The 17843-nt window shown below is 37.4% G+C and overlaps 1 protein-coding gene across 7 annotated transcripts in view; it reads left to right on the top strand.

The window, feature by feature from the left end:
- Positions 1-17843, top strand: part of LOC101171151 (CUGBP Elav-like family member 6) — a 150607-nt gene that overhangs the window by 124163 nt on the left and 8601 nt on the right. For 2 of the 7 annotated variants that reach the window (XM_011493249.3, XM_004067303.4), the window contains exons 7-12: positions 687-831; positions 3053-3202; positions 3949-4011; positions 4573-4653; positions 6221-6364; positions 12162-12311. In XM_011493249.3, the coding sequence (XP_011491551.1) occupies positions 687-831; positions 3053-3202; positions 3949-4011; positions 4573-4653; positions 6221-6364; positions 12162-12289 (711 nt within the window). In that variant the 3' untranslated portion in view covers positions 12290-12311. Of the gene's footprint in view, positions 1-683; positions 832-3052; positions 3203-3948; positions 4012-4572; positions 4654-6220; positions 6365-12161; positions 12312-17487; positions 17559-17843 lie in introns of all 7 variants that reach the window. The other 5 variants (XM_011493216.3, XM_011493254.3, XR_911651.3 and 2 more) reach the window with 4 other exon arrangements.

The following is a 17843-nucleotide window of genomic DNA, read 5'->3' on the forward strand; positions in this document are numbered from 1 at the left end:
TATAGAAATGACTGTAGTTAACAAAAACAAAAATGTGTCAAATGAAGTTGCTAAGCATATATTCTCAGCAGAACTGCATATTCTACTTTATTTATATATTTTTAAAAAATGTAATGTAAATCACTGTGTTCCATGAAATACATTTTATAGATGTTTTTTTTTTTTTTTTTTGAAAGAAGACCCGTTCACCCTTACCCCTTTCTTTCCCATCCCACTCCACCATATTACATATTCACACATGAAAGTCACAGCCTGAGTTAGAAATCCATGAGAATTTACACTCACATGGTAGCTAACAGCTCACTCTGACAGGTGAGAATCGCCCACTTGCACACAGACTCACTAACACCACCCATGCAGAGCCCCCACTTTTTTTCCCTCCAATACACAGCACATATAGATGTACATAGACTTCAGCATCCTAAACTGATCTCACCACAAAGCCTTTATCTTGTGTCAGTATAATGAGCACAGGGCCAGAACAGTCTTAGTAGCTGTGAAGCAAAGCTGCAGGGCAACACAGATCACTCTGTTCAAAAACAAGGCATGGGCCAAGCAAACAGAGATGTGAGAGTAAACATGCTCTGTTCCTGCGGCTATTTCACCCTCCTTTCCTTTTTCTGTCCTTCCCTCCATCCCACCGCCCCATTTTCCTTTCACCCCACTGCTCTTTAATCCTACAGCAGATGATGCAACAGCAAGCAGCCCTGATGGCAGCAACACAAGGGTCCTACCTGAACCCCATGGCAGCCATTGCTGCCGCACAAATGCAGCAAATGGCAGCTTTCAATGTCAACGGTCTGGTGGCTACTCCCATGACACCGTCCTCAGGTATTCAACAGCAAACACTTTAACTCAACTGTAACTGCTCCTTAAAAAAAATAAAATAAAAAAGTAGGACCTACAAGTGACAATAAAATCATTCAGGACCTCTTTCTTCAAAGATATGTTTTATTTTGGAATAAAAGCAAACTGTCAGATTTCTTTTAAAAGACGCGTTGCAGTTAGTGATGCAAGGTGCAAGACAATGTAAAGCATTAGCATATATTGTTTGGCAGCCACATTATAGTCATTCTCCTCTCCTCCGCCTATACATTATCTCTCACTCAAGTTTCCTCTGTCTATCACTCTCTCCCAACGTTTCCCTGACAGGGTGTGCTTTCTGGGAACACAGCCAATCCACTGACTTTGAATGCAGAGTCCTTGGCTTATACAATATAAGAGCATAGATTTGTGGAAGATAATCCTGGGCTGCAGTCTGAACTATCTTTTTTGGCCCTTGTCAAAAGCAGCTTTGATGGCTCGACAAGTAGGGAGGCCACCTGAAGGCAAGGCCATTGCAGATGTATTATATAAAGTGACTTGAAGCACTACCTGACATTTGTAATCCATAAGCCCCTATATACTTAGGAAGCTCTATCAACCATAATCTTAGATGACTTTAATGCCTTTCACCTGGATTAAAAAGAGCATAAAAATATTCATATAAATTCTTCTAGCACAAAAGGCTATTGGCGAGGTGACATACTTAGAATTTCACTGCAAAGCAAAAAGGAGAAAACAACAAACTAAATGGTCCCTTCCTTCATTTTAATATCCTAATTGTGCTTTTGAATTTTTTAGCTTCAATAAATCAGATATGTACCCCAAGTGACAGCATTAGACTTTCAGATGCACTCTTAGACAAACCTTCAAGATCACACGTTTCTTTGACAAGCAACTCTCTCTGGTACTGTTTGAAAGTGCTGTAAACTAATGAAAAGCATGCAATTCTCCTACTTCTCTGTTAAGCAACATATGCTGCTCTTGGCCCTCCCTCATCTCAACAATGACTCATTGATTTTGTCCAAATTCCCTCACCAGTCACTACTTAGTGCACTATATAGGGCGTTCGTCATTTTGTCAGGAGGTCCAAACCTACAATTCCAAATTTCAGTGTACTGGAAAAGTCTCAGAAGTCAAAAACTAGTGTGTATCAATGCTCACATCACAAATGCATTGCATTTGAAAAATTCTCTTTTGAAAAAGAAATTCTTAGTTTTCATTGTCAGCACACAGTGGATTTATAATTAGTCCTCATAAAATGTTCACATTTATACAATTTTACTTGTCCTGTCCAACAGCTGAGCAAACAGATAAGAGCTGAAGCCCTCTTGTGTGGGGACATATTTTACTGTTAGAACAGGGGTTGTAAATCTTCTGACACACCAGAGGTATATTTGAATAAACCCCTTTTGTATTTCAGGCAAAACTTTATTCATAATCTTTATTAAATTGTAACAGTTTTTTTGTTGGACCAACGGAAAAGGAAAGGAGGGAAGAAGAGAGAGGGATGTTAGAGAGGGAGGGATAGGAGGGTGATTATAGAGAGGGGGGGGGGGGTAAAACCATGAAGCAGCATAAAGCAACAAGTTGCTGGATGTTTATAATCATTAAAAAATGTAGGTTCAGATATAATACAAATCTAGTCTTATTTTTTTTATTTTATACAAATCTAGTCTGTATGTTACAAACATACCTGTTGGCTCCAAAAATGTTCACATACGTACATGTCAACATGTACACAATACAACTAACGTTCACATACACTCATGCATTCAGACTAACGTCACACGTGGGAAGCGTGTGACGTCATATTTGCCAAAAACAAAAAGAAGACAAAAAGGTTAGGAAGTAATGAGGGAATATAGACATAGCCAATGAGAACCTTGGTTCCTTGCAGCATGTTTACTGGATTGTGGCCAGAGCAGGATTTTTTTAAAGTGGAACTGAATATTTGCAACAGCACACCCAACAACACATTAAATAGTCTATTGTGCAAATATTTTTTACTTATATTGAAATAAAAACCAATGGAAATACTCTATTTCCTGAGTGTCACGTGTAGCGCTCCTCTAGTGTGAACAACATAGAACCGCTTTCAAAATTTAATTTGCTACATACATAAAATTGCAGTTTACAGTTTACAATCTGTAAATTGGTACACAGTTTAGGTTGTCTATGCGTGCACAAGGGGTATTTTCTGTTTGTTTAAGACACGATCTATCTGCAGGCACCAGCACACCCCCAGGCATCTCTGCCACTGCCGTGCCCAGCATAGCCACTCCTATTGGGGTCAATGGATTCAGTGCCCTCCCACCTCAGACCAATGGGCAGCCTACATCTGAGCCCATCTACACCAATGGCATTCATCCTTACCCAGGTGAGACATAAATTAGGAGAGGGATGTGGTAACACTGTTGCTTTTACCCTGAAGATTTGTGGTGTTCTAATTGGTACCGTCATTTGAAGAAGGGTACTGCCTAATTGTCACAATGCAAGGTAAACTGACACATTGTGATAATTTACTATCTCAGCTATTTCAGCTGAAAGGACGACAAGAGTCATTTTAACTTGACTTTTGGTAATATCGTTTTCTGATTTGGTGCGTCTCCAGGGATACCATTTGTTGAAGTGCTTAAGGCTTAAGGTTCAAAAGCGTCTTTGACTCATTTGTGAAAGACCTGGCTTTGTATCATGATGAATCCATCCATTTACACATGACTCAATTATATTTGATTTGACGTGTGTCAGCGCAACCCCTAGCTTCTTAATGTTGTCTAAGAGTGATTCCTGAAAAATTGACAGACTCACTCCCTTTCTCTGCATTATGCAAAGGCAGCTGCAATCGTAATGAACTACAAAGCGGTTTGTTTGGCATGTTGTTAATATTTGATGCAAACATCTGGGGCAAACAGGCATTTTGAAGAACTAAAAGATATGACAACCCAATTTTTTTCCCACTCCTTGTGTGATCTTACCTTCTGTTGGAATTCTTCAGAGCCAGTTTCTGTCTTGCTATTTTCAAGCAAATACAGTCTGAACATAATACTCCATCATTTTTGTCACAAATGCCACCATTGTCTTCCTTCTCATTCTTTTTCCCCTCCCTTTTCCTTCCCTCTACAGCACAGAGTCCAACGGTGACTGACCCTCTTCAGCAGGCTTATGCTGGTGTCCAGCACTACGCAGGTGATCTGTCTCTCCCTCCTTCACTACTTGCTCTGTACCTCCATCTGTCTCTTTTCGTATTGCCTCTTCCTTTTTTTGGTAACAAGAGTCATCATGATGGGTAGAAATAACAAAATGATCAGCTAGATACCCCATCAGCTTTTATATTTTTATATTTTTACCTGAAATTCAAATAATGTGATCTCACACATAAATTTAAAAGTCTAATTACAAAAGTACAGCTGAGGATTTAAAACTGCTTTTGCTTCCTGCACAATGACTGACAGAGATCTCCTATAACCCTTAATTTTTGCCTTACATCAGCTTTCATCAACACAGTGTTAGTCCCCCCCCCCCTGCTTTGTATGTCTGCTTACTTGAACTGCACTCCACTCTTCCTTTGCAACTCTTTTGTGTAAGTGATCCACCATCCAAATGAGCTTCAGTCATAATGCAATTTATTTATGCAACGTCTACAAGATGCAAATGAACAATGGAATAATGATTTGAGTTTTGTTGTTTTCAAATATGAAAATGGAAATGTGGGGGGAAAAAAAATCACTGGTTCTCCCTTTGCAACAGCAGCCTACCCTGCCGCCTATGCGCCAATCAGCCAAGCGTTCCCCCAGCAACCAACCATCATTCCCCAGCAACAGAGGGAAGGTAAGAGCGAGCAAACGCGCCCACCCAAGATAAAAGGTGATAATTGCCATGTTCCATTCTAATGTAGCTGCACTGCTTTGAATTAGCAATGGAGAGAAAAAGCCGGCTGGGGAAAATGTGACAAAAAGTCTCCCTTTTAAAGGGAAGAACATTAGCAGTGAGACGGAAAGTTACGCTGTCATTATTCAAAAACTGCACTAATTCAAACTCACAGCGTTGGACTGCTTAATCAGTCCATTACAATGTGTTTAAGTGGTTATAAATATTCATCAGATTAATTAGCTGCATGCATAATAATTTCTTACCATTTCTAGTGTTCTTTCATTCTTATGCCACAACATCAGAGGTAATAAGGCATGGAATATACTGTGATGGTAAATCACTTTTGATTCCATTTGTCAATGTCAGTTTTTCAACCATATGATTATACAGTATGAGGCAGTGTATAGACTTTAAATTAAGCCTTTCCAACATTCTGAAACAAAACATTTTTAATCTTACGCATAGTTATGATAAATGCCACAATACAGACAAAAAAAGTATTTCTAAACATCACATTATTTCCGAAAATAAACCTGGTTTTTGTTGATAGAAAAAAAAAAAACTTAAGTTTAAATCCATTCTATATTTTCAAAGAATAATATAAAAGAGAAGACCTCCCACACTCCTTGGTTCATCAAGGGTCCTTCTCTAATTTTAGCTGATCTTTCTGCGAACGCAGTGTGCAGCCTTGCCATTTAATCCTGGAGAACCTATGGGGTTACATAGTTTTTAGTAAATATATTTTTACTTTTTTTTTTCTGTGTGTGTGTGTCTTCAGCTCTGCTGAGGCATATCGGCACTACAGCCAGCTAACACTGCAGTCCTCTTATCAGCCTTCTCACCAGACCCAAGCTCATCTTGTCATGCTATCAGGCCGAGCAATGAGACAGGAGAGAAAGCTAGCCAGACAGCCAGCTCCAAGCTCACTGTCCTCGAGTCCATCACGTCCCTCTCTCTGCCTCCTCTCTATGCCCATGGTTTACTCTCTCCCTCTCCCTTTGACTGCCTCCAGTTCACTTCTGCCTTCATCCAGATTGGCCTGTACAATACGTGGCAGCCAGCTCCAAGAGTGTGGAGGGATGGAGAGAGATTGGTAGACAGTCCTATTTTCTTCTAGAAATTGGAACAAAAACTCTGCTTACATCTTAATGTGTGATCTGTTTCCTGGCCCAGCCTCTTTATGTCTCAATAGCAATCTAACATTTGGCTGGTTGTTGTTTCAGCCAGCATTTTTGTAATAAATAGTCAAATGTGAAGGTATAAGTGAAATCTGGAGAACTGTTGGATTTCTGTATGAAATTAGATATGCTGTTTTAAGATAACTTCAGAATTAAGATCTGCTTACTACAGAGATGTCAAAATGACATTTATGATCAGTTATGACAAAAAACAAGCATTTTGGCTTTGCTTCATCCTCTCCTTGATTTATAGTCATCATCTGAATAACAAGGGTCAGTGTGTGTCACCCCGGGCATCTCCTGTTTACGTTCCCATAACCCCCCTGTTGTCTCTGTCACCTCACCAGGGCCAGAAGGTTGCAACCTGTTTATTTACCACCTGCCCCAGGAATTTGGAGACGCTGAGCTCATGCAAATGTTCCTACCTTTTGGCAACGTCATCTCAGCCAAAGTCTTTGTGGACAGAGCAACCAATCAGAGCAAATGTTTTGGTGAGTCAACAAAAAAAAAAACGTTGGTATTTGGCACTCCTTTCCTTTCTTTTCTTTTCCGCAATTACTTTTATGCCTTTAGTCCAACTGTGAGTCCTAATCGAGGTGCAATTCACATTTTCCAAGTGGTGTTGCATGCCACTGCACAAGGGGAGTACGAAGGGAAATTAATGAGCAATAGTCCCTGGTTTCATTGCATAATGAGAAAGCAAGCAGCAATGTCTGATTCTGATGAATGAAGCCAAGAGCCAAAAATTGGAACTCCTTGAATGGGCGCTACGTAATCCAAATATGGAAAAAACATAGCAAAAAAATAAATAAAAAATAAAAAAACGAATAATATCTCAATAGATTCTATGGATGAAGTGCCCAATCTTTTGAGCAATACACCTATGTACACTGTGCAGATATATTAGATTTATGGCTGTTGCATTACTGACTTAAATATTACTGACTACAATAATAAGCCAGATGTTTGCATGCAATAAATGCTATGCAGGCAAGCAAGCGAAGTACTTTGATCCAGACCAGGCCCTGACATTTAATGTCCGACAGCAAAAACAAACGTAGAAAAACATTAAACTGTGTTTAAAGGGAAGCAGCAGGCAGTGCCTGATGACACATTTTCTATATATGCTTCGATTTTTTAGTCTTGAGCAGGTGGGTGGTCCAAAAGCTTTAAACTACAAACAAATACTTTGGCAGAGGAGTGTTAGGAGTAGTAAAAACCCACTTGATTGAGGTCAAGTTAGTTCAAGTGGAATCTACAGTCTGAAAGCGATAATAACAGACAGATGTGGACTTTGCTGTTGATTTAGTTGGACAGCTGCACACAGGAGACATACAGAGATACTCTGTTTTTTCTTAATTTATTTTTTATTTGGTAGATCTGCAAAGTTCCTGCTTTTTCTTCTCACCTCTTCAATCATCCATGTCAGAAAAGTGCTTTTTTTGTTGTTTTTTTACTTACAACATGTGCGCTCTTCTGAAGCAATCTATCTTATGTAGCACATCCAAGGGTTAAAAAGGGATGAGTAGGGTCAATGAGATGGTGACCTAGTCTGTTCCATGTTTCTTTTTGACACCTTGTTATTAGGATGTTTAAAAAAATTAAACAGGAGTTTAACAACAGCGATTTAGCTCCAGAGTTGAGTTCTTCGAATCACTGTTACTCTTCAACCATTTACGCAAATAACTTAACTGTAACACATTCTGAAGCTTAGAGAATCAGCTTTGTGCTGAAGTGCTGCACATCACCTTAGTAAAGTGTCTACGCAATCACTGCATCAGCTGATGTTGACGCTAAGAGAAGCACTTTTGTTTCCATATGCAACACTTTATGTTAGTAAAGCTGTATAACAGCTTGCATAATGTGTTGCATAACAGCGCAAATACGCTTTTCTCCGCGTCAGAATCCGCTGGAATTATGCTAATAGTGTAAACGGTTGAGGAGTTACAGTAGAGGGAGCGTTTGTAACTTTGCTGTCCCAGGCGACAGCTATGGTGTTAAAGTGTTAACCTAAAATCTTGTAGGTGAAGGCCCCTGCATCTAAGAAAAATATTTATGTGGTCTTTAGAGATTACAAAATATGCTGAAGTGCATTCAGTGTTGGAATTTATTGTACCATTCACTGTACAGTGCACTATAGTTATTCTATTAATATTTGTAATGCACTTAAAAGCTTGTGTACATCAGTTTTAAACTAATCATCAACTAAATGACACTCAAAGAATATCATTATCAAGTAATCTTAGGCAAAAAGATTCAGTGAGTAGAGGCTTTTAATGAGAAATAATGGTGGGAGGGGGCATTTTGGAGTCTCAAACTTTAAAAAAAAAACGTTTTCCAAAGATCTTTTGGACTCACATGAGAAGGTGCAATTAACTACAGACTTTAAGATATCATTTTTTAACCAATGGTCATAGTAAATACTATGGAAACTAGTAAATACTTATAACATACTTACTTTGGACTTAAAATAAGCATCGATTAAGCAAGCAGGATAACCAGTTGGTATTCTGGTGTCCACTCAAATCTTTTCACTTTTATCCCAAATCCATCCACTGTTTACAACTTTGGATATTTTCAGGTAGCAACATAAAACAGTTATCAATTTGTCTCAAGTATTACTTTATGATTTGTATCATGTGCTGCTGCAGTTATTTCGTTTCGCTACAGTCCCTTTTAATTGTGTACTATGTTTGAGGTTTTTTTCCCCCTAGTTAATAATTAATAAAACATATTTTACTTCAGTTTTTACAGACATATGTCCTCTGAAGAGATTATTTTTTATAGGAAGTGATCACATACATTTTGGTGTTTTGCAAGGGGATCAAACATCATTGACTTTGGTAGAGAGTTTCTCTGCGTATGACCCATCCCCTGAGAGAGCCAAGAGCTGCAGCCCTAATCCAAGGACCCAATCCTGCACAAGGCTAATTGTCAAAGAGGTCCAATAGTCAGTCTCTGGTAATGTCTTAACATGGATTTTAAATCCCTTGTCATGACGTGTCACGGCCGACACTTTACAACTTAACTATGTATTATTAATAATATTCAAAGGCACACATAGGTGATGTATTAATGATATCTCTTCACAAATAAACACATTCTCAAAAAATTCAAAAAGTCCATATCTTAACCCATTGGAATAGTTATTTTCAGACCCTCTTAAGCCATACATCACACATCACATATGTGGCTTTGCTATGTTGTTTATATAAAATTAAACTTTTTTTTTTCATTTCCAGGCAAATAATTTGATTCTCTTTTTATTAAGTGTTGCAAATATAATAGTCTCTTTTCTTTAACTGAAGTAAGTTGTATTTTCTAGATTGCGGCATTAAGAAAAATAACATTCAAACAAACATACTTCAGAGGTAGGCCTATAAGATATCCTAAATAGAATACACTATATTAGACTGTCTGCAGTCTAATATAGTGTAAGTTCCAGGGTTCAGCTCAAGCGCTTTACACAACATAAAATGGAAGAAAAAAATTCCACATTCTTTTAAGTTTACCCCAGATCTCGATGGACATAACATTAGACTTAATCCCCTGTGTTCAGTCACTCAATATTGACTTTAAAAGTGATCAAAACCTACCCTGTTCAGTGGAATTAGCTGGAATGATCATGAAAGTAAATTTCAAAAGGTCTTTGGAGAATAGGATAGCACACACAGTAAGTAATATTGCTTTTAATATTCAAGGAAAATGGTTTTCATTGGCAATGTGCCTTAAAAGCTGCTGAAAATGTTTTTTTTTTTCTTTGTGGTGTTATTGTCATTGGTGGTGTTTAGCATTTGTGTCTATTTAACTGTAAGATACAGAAGGCCAGTACTTGTGTTATCAATTTATTCTGCAGATATGCACAGCTTCAATCATTTGACCCCTTACTGTCACGATGAAACCATCCAATAACTAAAGAAGTATATGCAAATTCACTACCAATGCATGAGAGGATGAGAGAGCCAATGCAACTGTTTATGCTTCCAGAGCTCTTTCAAAATATTAATGTCACAAATACGTAGAACCACTGCCAAATGTTTGTTTTACTTTTTCTTTTTTCTTTTTTGCAAGCTAAGGAAATTTAATTTGTGCAACATCTGAGCGGCATAGATGGGGATTTTTTAAAAAGACATTAACACCAGCTCGTTAGTTAGGATGTGTCTGTAATCATTAGTTTGGGAGCTTTTCAGCGTCCACTGAATGAAAAAATTGCTAAATTAATATCTTCCACTAACTAATGTAACTACAATGGCTGCTGGGAAACCCGATACTGATGTTGATGGAACTTTGACATGGATCGTCCACGTGAAAACGGTTTTAGGGAACACGCTCCTTCCATCAAAACTGTTCAGAAATGACTTTAGAAGTAATGTAAGGTTAAGGTTTTTGTGGAGACCTTGACAACATTTTTTTCCAGTTTCTCAGTTCGTGGCTGTGATTTTTGAGACATAATGAAGGCAGTGAAGCTGCTGCTCTTCTTACTAACTATAGCTACTAAAATGAAATTGTGTGAACGAGATATAAAATATAATGTCAGAGATGACTAATAGAATTAAATGTTTGAATTGCCCACAAAGCAAATAAGGGCAGTTGAGGGGCAGCACTCTCTGTAGAAGCCATTTATATTGTTCTCAATGTTTTTGATACAGAGTTTGAAGATGAATGTTGATAAAAATTTAAAGGAATAAAAGTTTTTGAATATTTTTTTATTCTTTTTAACCATCTCTTTCTCCAAATGGAAAGTATGAGGATGAGTTGGAGGGCTTATTTCAGATGAGTGTTGTCATAGAAACTTGTCATTCATTTAGCAATAGCATAACTATAGCTTCTACATCACACCTACAAGCTTTTTCAAATGTCATGTTTTTCGTTTGCTCCTGATTAACAACAATTTGAATAAAGAAATACTCAGAAATGCAATTTTAAGCCTAATATTCTTTACATATATCCTCTATCTAGGGAAAATGCTACAATAACAGCTTAAAGACATCAAAAACGCAATTTTCATTGGAGTGAGTCTTTGTAAAGTTCAATTGAAGTTGCATTGTTTTTTCTGGAATCCAAAAATTTTTTTTTTTTAGGTTTGATGCAATGATGTTGACACTTTGCAGCTTTAGGATACTTCTTTCAGTTTGAACTTTGCATTTTCAGCTTTGTAGGCACTATCGGAAATTTTTATAACATAAAATACACATCAGTCATCCTTACGGACTAAGTATTTGTTGAAGGCTTCATGAACTATAGTTATACAATATGCGTTATTTAGGAAAATTTTATTTTACATTGTTCATTTTGCAATTGTGCCTTTCAAATGCAGAAATGTTTGTAAAGTAAATTAAGCTTTTATTTATTCACACTGCCCTCTGACCCTCCGAATCACCTTTTCTGTGGGTGGATGTAAATGTGGGGTATGGGGATTCATTAAAACGAGTGAATGCGTGTAGCTGTGTGTGTGAACAGGATCACTACCAACAGACAGGGCCCTTCCTGCTCAGTTTGTTTAAAAGGTTTGTAAAAGCATCAGCCTTATCTCGCCCATACTGACAAAAGCCTGCCCTCTCTCCCCAAATTAAATTGGACCTATAGCACTGTGATCAAATCAGCTGGCAGGCGGAACACTCTGCCTGTCAATCACAGAGGTGTCTGATAAGAGCAGGCAAGAAGTCCCGGTGGGGAAAGCTGTGGGCTCATTCTGCCTCAACACCCAGGTGATTACTGAGAGCAGCAGGCACCTCCGTCCTGCACACCTTGCTCCAAGCATCTCATCACGACCCCCTGCCCTTTGCTCTTTACTTAGATACATGCTCAGTCACACACACAAATTGCAAACACACTTTCACATGTATAAACTGTCCCTGCATCCCCTGTTCTGAGATCACTCAAACACTGGGATAACATTTGCAAACATGGCTTTGCTTTGAAAACGTACCCCCACTTTACTTCATTTTTTTTTACTTTCTCTAATCTTTAAGCAGCTATTGTCTTTTTGTTTCTTTGTTCAAGTTAAACTGGGTAACTAATACCTCTTCTTTGTTTGAATTTTAATATCTGGGTTATTAGCCTTTGTCTAGCTTTGTCTTATCTTTTTAATTCATAAAGTTTCAATTAATCCACTGAAAAGAGAAAAACAGAGAGCTATTGTTGTGTCATTGTTGAGCACTAAAAGGATTTTTTTCTCTTGTCGTCTTTCATTTTCTGTGTTTTCTCCGTGTGTCTTTCCCACTCCCCATTGTATCCATTTTCTTCCTTCATGTCTCCTCTCTTTCCTGTTCTGTGGTCTTCTGTCAGGCTTTGTAAGTTTTGATAACCCATCCAGTGCTCAAGCCGCTATCCAGGCGATGAATGGCTTTCAGATAGGCATGAAGAGGCTGAAGGTGCAGCTAAAGCGGCCAAAGGATGCCAACCGACCTTATTGACTCGTCTGCTATCCGTACCCAGGTACAGTTACACACATCCCATAAGAAATGCCTCAAATATTAAACTTCATTCAAAAAAGGGGAATTTACTTTGTCCTGTCACAACAATGTCTGAATGTTCAGTGCATTAATCATTTGCATAAATGCATGCAAAACCCTTCATTGCACAGGCTTTATTTTCCTATTCAGTATTTTAAATAGCAAGATTTTGTTTGCACTTTTACATTAATTTGACATTTTTTGGATTGATTCAAATGAAAAAAAAGTTCAAAGTTCAAACAATAAAAACCTGTTTCACTATCCATTGTAATGTAAAAAAAAAGTGCATTACATTAGACATTTTTGGGCTAGTATTAAAAAAAATACATTTTCATGTTTCTGAAATTCCGTTTTCACAAAAACTGACAATAGATGTGTTATTTAAGTTTGCACTAAAGCATGCAACAATGCTTCTAAGTGACCTGATCCTGATCTGACCACTGTCATCTCTGAAATTTAAAGCTAATACAAGCAAACTTAAGTCCAAAATGTGTATAGAAAACTGTATTTTTAAAACATTGTTGTCTTAATTAAACTGGCCAAAAGTATGTACAATCATGTTATGCAAATGTGTTTGTGTTGCAGTCACAGTCCATACTTTATGCAGTTTGTTTATTCATAATTTTTTGTGCAAATAAATACAAAATATATTTGAAATATTTACCATATTCTATCTTTCTTTCTGTCCTTTTGACAGTTTTTTTCCTATTAAACTTTTAAACACAAAGAATGGCCATTGTGCCTTTCTTACAGAATACATTGGATAACATCTCTCACAATATGCTATTCTTGTTACACAATCAGCAACAGGTCTGTTCTTGTTCAAATTAGATAACTTCACAGCAAGTAATTCAAGGTATCTAAAATACAACTTTGTTACTATGAATAAAAAAACGGATTATATTGAACTTGTAAAGTTGAAGTTTCCATGCATGTGGAAAACAATATGATCTTAATCCTACCTTCCTATGATGAACATTTAATCTCTTTTTCTTTAGAGGTCTCTGCTGTTTAAACTATGGTTTTCTAGCAGAAACCTCGACATGCACAATCATACTCCCTCATTGCTTTCTTTTTAGACAATTTTCTCGTGTTAGTTCTTGAATGTCCCAGTCCCAGAGTATGTCCTAGTGTGGAGCAGACAGTAATATTTGCTCTCATGAAACAATACTACCATCATCCAGTGCTTGCCAATAGTACAATAATCTGGCTGGTTCCTCTACAGCAGGGGTGTCTAACTCCAGGGCTCGAGGGCCAGCCTCCTGCTGGTTTTCCAGTAACCCTGCCTTATCTGCTGCTGATTACCTAGAACAGGTGTGTTTAGCCAATAAGGGGCTTCAATGGCAGATTGGTTGGAAAACACTGGCCCTGGAGACCTGAATTCTGAAACCCTTGTTCTACAGGTATAGGTACTCCCTTTTTGAACCTCAGGGATTCCCATCGGCTATCAACACAGATGTTTGTGTATATTTATTCATCCACTTGTATGTTGTTCCATGCACACTATCCCTAGTTGCATATTTAACCCCATGCTCCAATCTGTGTCAGAGGCATCTGTGTGTGCTGTATGTAGGCTCTAGTCTGCTTCCATTCCCTTCTTGTTCAGAGTCTGTCCTTATCCTGCTATAGTCATGCCCTCTGGAGAGAACTGATATCTACTATACCTTCCGTCTACTAGACTCGTCTATGATATCAGAGATTAATCCTGCTCTTCTTTCTTAAATTTCCACAGCCCAAAACACATTTTAGTTGTTCTTTCCTGGCTGTTACCTTCCAGAAGTACCTAGAAATCTTTGTTGTTTCATCCTATACATTGGCACCTACTTTGAGATTATTACTTGTCTTAGCATTAGTGAAAATGAACCCCAGCTATTTTCATCTATTTACAACTTTAGCAAGGTTTCAATCAACTAGTTGTGCTCCCTTGAAATACATTTGCCTTGCCTTACCATTCATGTCCATTTGGCTATTTGGCCAGGTTCCAAATGGAATCCCAAATTCTCCAAGATAATCAAGATATTTGTATGATAAGGAATGGACAAGTGGGATTCTCATTCATGACTGATATGATACCATTGACAGGGTGTGGCTGATGGTGGAATAACAGCAAAACTGGCATCAGTTGCAACTACCAGTGGAGTCTGCCTTAGGATATCAGCCCAGTTCTGCTCAGTCTCAACTGCATTCTGGCCATCTCCTTACATAAAAGTGTGAACTGGCCTTTAGATCTGTCCTCTTCAGTCATGTGAAATTATTGATTAAAGATCTTATTACTTTATTGATGTTATAAAATCCCAAGCATTTCAAGATTAATGCCTGATTAAGTCAGTTGACGTATTAGAATTCATTTCAGGGGGTTTATAGAGCTGTTGGTCGATTTCACTCATAGGAAAGAATAGAGCCAGGACGTTGACCTTTAGTTGAATTAAGGGTCTGTTTAATTATAGTTTAAGAACTCTGAGTGTCTTGCGCAGTAGCAGCTAGTTTCATCGACCTTGTAGAAATTTCAAAGGTGCAGCTGGATTTTTCATTAATTTGACCATTTCAAGAACTCTTGTTTTGGGAAAATTATTTATTTTATTTTTTTAATTATTTTCTAGAATGATTCGTTGCAGGGATTTGGAAGTTATAATATGCTTTAATGCTGTTATCATTTTTTTTTTTTTCTACTAAGAGTGCACCTTTTAAATCTTAGTAGAGAACCTCTTGTCTAGTCAACTGGACTAATTCTCAGTGTCACTCTTTCAGGTTTGTAACCAGAGCTCTGGGTTTGTAGGTCCTGTGCCTCAGGTGTGTTAGGTTTCTGTTTTATTTTTCTTAAGTTATTTCTAAAATGTATTTTTTTGTTTTCCTGATAGAAGGCTCAACTCCAGTATTCTTGGAGAACGTTACTCGTTCTAGCTTCTGATGCTCATGCTCTGGCAAATCATCTGTGAGATCACTGTAGATGTGGTGCAAAGAAGCAAAGTGGATTTAGTGTTGTCCCAGAACATGCATTTTGTAGCTCTGCATTCACACTTTGGTAAATGTCCACATTAGATGTCATGTTTAGTAAAGCTTTCAATCAGAAATCAGTTGACTATTTAATACAAAAAAAATGATTTTCTGTAAACAGTACTCGCTAGAAATGCTTCACATGCCTCATGAATCTTAAGAACAAAGCTAAGGGTGAATAGGAATTCTTCTGTCGTAAAAAATAAAAACAAAAAAATAGTTAAGATTTTACAAGTGCATACCTGTTGCTGATCATGTGAGGAGCCAGTCTAAATTTAATTGAAAAAAAAAAAAATTAAAAATAAACTTTGCAACCACAGACTTGTCATTAGAATAATCTCCAAGAATAGAAGGATTATCAGGGCTGTGTTATTAACTAACATTTAGATAATTAACTATATTTTGTTGTGGATTTTCTTCTTTTTTACTGTCAGGGAAAAAGAAAACAAGTTTATTTTAAAAGCGTGCTGTGCAGCCGTTGTAATTTGGCCCCAGTGCATACATTGTATAGTGATAATAATGATTATCCCCCTGGTTTATTCTCTCTCTCCCTCCGTTTCTCTTTTATAGCACAAATTTTCACCATGAACACTATTTTCATTTGCTTTATTTTGACCCTAATGAGTCATACTTTTCAGACGTAGCCACAAAAATATGGTTTATTCAAAGTAGCAATGTCTCTCAATGGACTACTTTGACTGTGGCACATGATTCAAATAATTATCACCCATCTGTTCCAAGGCACAGCTGCCAATGCAAAAGTATCATTGATTCATAGTCTGAACTGGTTAGATAACTTTTCATTAGAATAATAAAACTTCTACCTGTCTATAAATAAAATAGTGATAATACCAATATCTGGTATTGAATTTGACTCATTGAAAGCCACAATTTGGCATCTGTAATTGACTTTAGAGCTGTCCAAGTCCTAGGAGTGTTTGAAGGGAGCTTTTCGCCCTGCTAATTGCAGGAAAGCATTCAAAGCTGACTTGCCAATGAGACAAAAGAATGGGCTGAATTTTATTTTGGACATAAAATGACAAAAAAATGTGTCACAGAAACACAGAATGACAAGGCAATCACTGACATGCACTTGGGAAATCACCAATCACAAATGCCTTTTAACACTATTTCATTTCTTGTTCATCATTGTTTCACCATTTCCGGTCCAAAACCTCATTTTTTTTCTGTCTTTCTTCTGTTCTCACTTCATTTCTGCTTTGAAGTTGTGGAAAATCCTCAAATCATAGAAAATACAGAGAAATTTAACACTTTTTTGCTATGAAAAAAAACAACATTTACCTATAATTATAGTGTGGCAAAGTAAAGTTATGTGAAGAAGATCCTTTGAAATGAATTATTTTGAATAGTTTGACATGCATAAATTTGCACGCAATGGCAGACAATTGCTTGAGCCACAAATATGTGAAGTTTAAGTGCTTCATTCTCTGGATTCCTGCTAAGCTTCATCATTTTGATGACAAACACTGATGGAACCTGAATGATGAGTTTCTTTTGTGTTTTTTAGAACACACACACACACACACACAGAAACTTACTTCAATTTGCAGATAAGCCCAGAAGCTCTGTTTTACTTTTACTTTGACAATTTGGCTTTGAAGTTAAATTAAAAACACCATCAGACAGAATTCTCGTCGTCTGGATTTGGGAGTTCCTTTACTTAAAAATTGCATTTTGTGTCTCAAAGATAAACTTCATGCAGAAAGTTAAAAGAAACACTCAATAGAAATCCGCCATCATCGTAAACAACATAAGGCTAAACCAATTACTACTACAGACAAGGGTAGTTTCTGAAATGCTCTGACATAAGGGTTATCTTTGTGAATATATGAGTTCAGACTTTTACCCCGGGAATGCTGTTAACCTGAGAAAATTTCACCCAAAACACCAAAGCTCAAAATGCTAATTTTCTGTGCTGACTATTATTTGTTCTCCTTCCTTTGTTACCTTGGTGTTTGTTTTGTTTCATGGTAATCACCTTGAAAACATCCTTTGATTTGTCAAACAGAGTAAATGAGTATGGAGTACAATCATGAAAAGGGTGATTGGAATTCTGATTTAAGGAAAAGAAAATCCCACTGTTTCTTTTGTTTTTTTTTATTTGCACTCCCTACAACCCGGCAACCTGATATGGCCAATCACAGTGTGAGGTGGCCTTTCTCCGCTATAGCCACACACACCCCGACAACTGTCACGGGGCCAAGTTCCCACAGCTGTAAGTTGAACCCATGGTGTCATTTTCTTTGGGATGACGTCATGTGGTGGGACTGTGACTGCGTTGCATGACGTGGCGTTCAGTGACTTCTCTAAACTCTATCTCTTTATATTCTGCCCTCCTTTTATATATCTATTTATAAATATATTTTTACTGTATATTGTATAATGGCAGTTTGTGGAGTGCAGTAATTGATGCCTTTTTGGGTGGTACCTGTAAATGACGTGCTGACTGGTTGGTTGGTTATAACTGAAAGTGGCCTCTAACTTGTTGTGCCATTGTACT

The sequence above is a fragment of the Oryzias latipes genome, chromosome 3, assembly GCF_002234675.1.
Source record: "Oryzias latipes chromosome 3, ASM223467v1".
Classification (NCBI taxonomy): Eukaryota; Metazoa; Chordata; class Actinopteri; order Beloniformes; family Adrianichthyidae; genus Oryzias; species Oryzias latipes.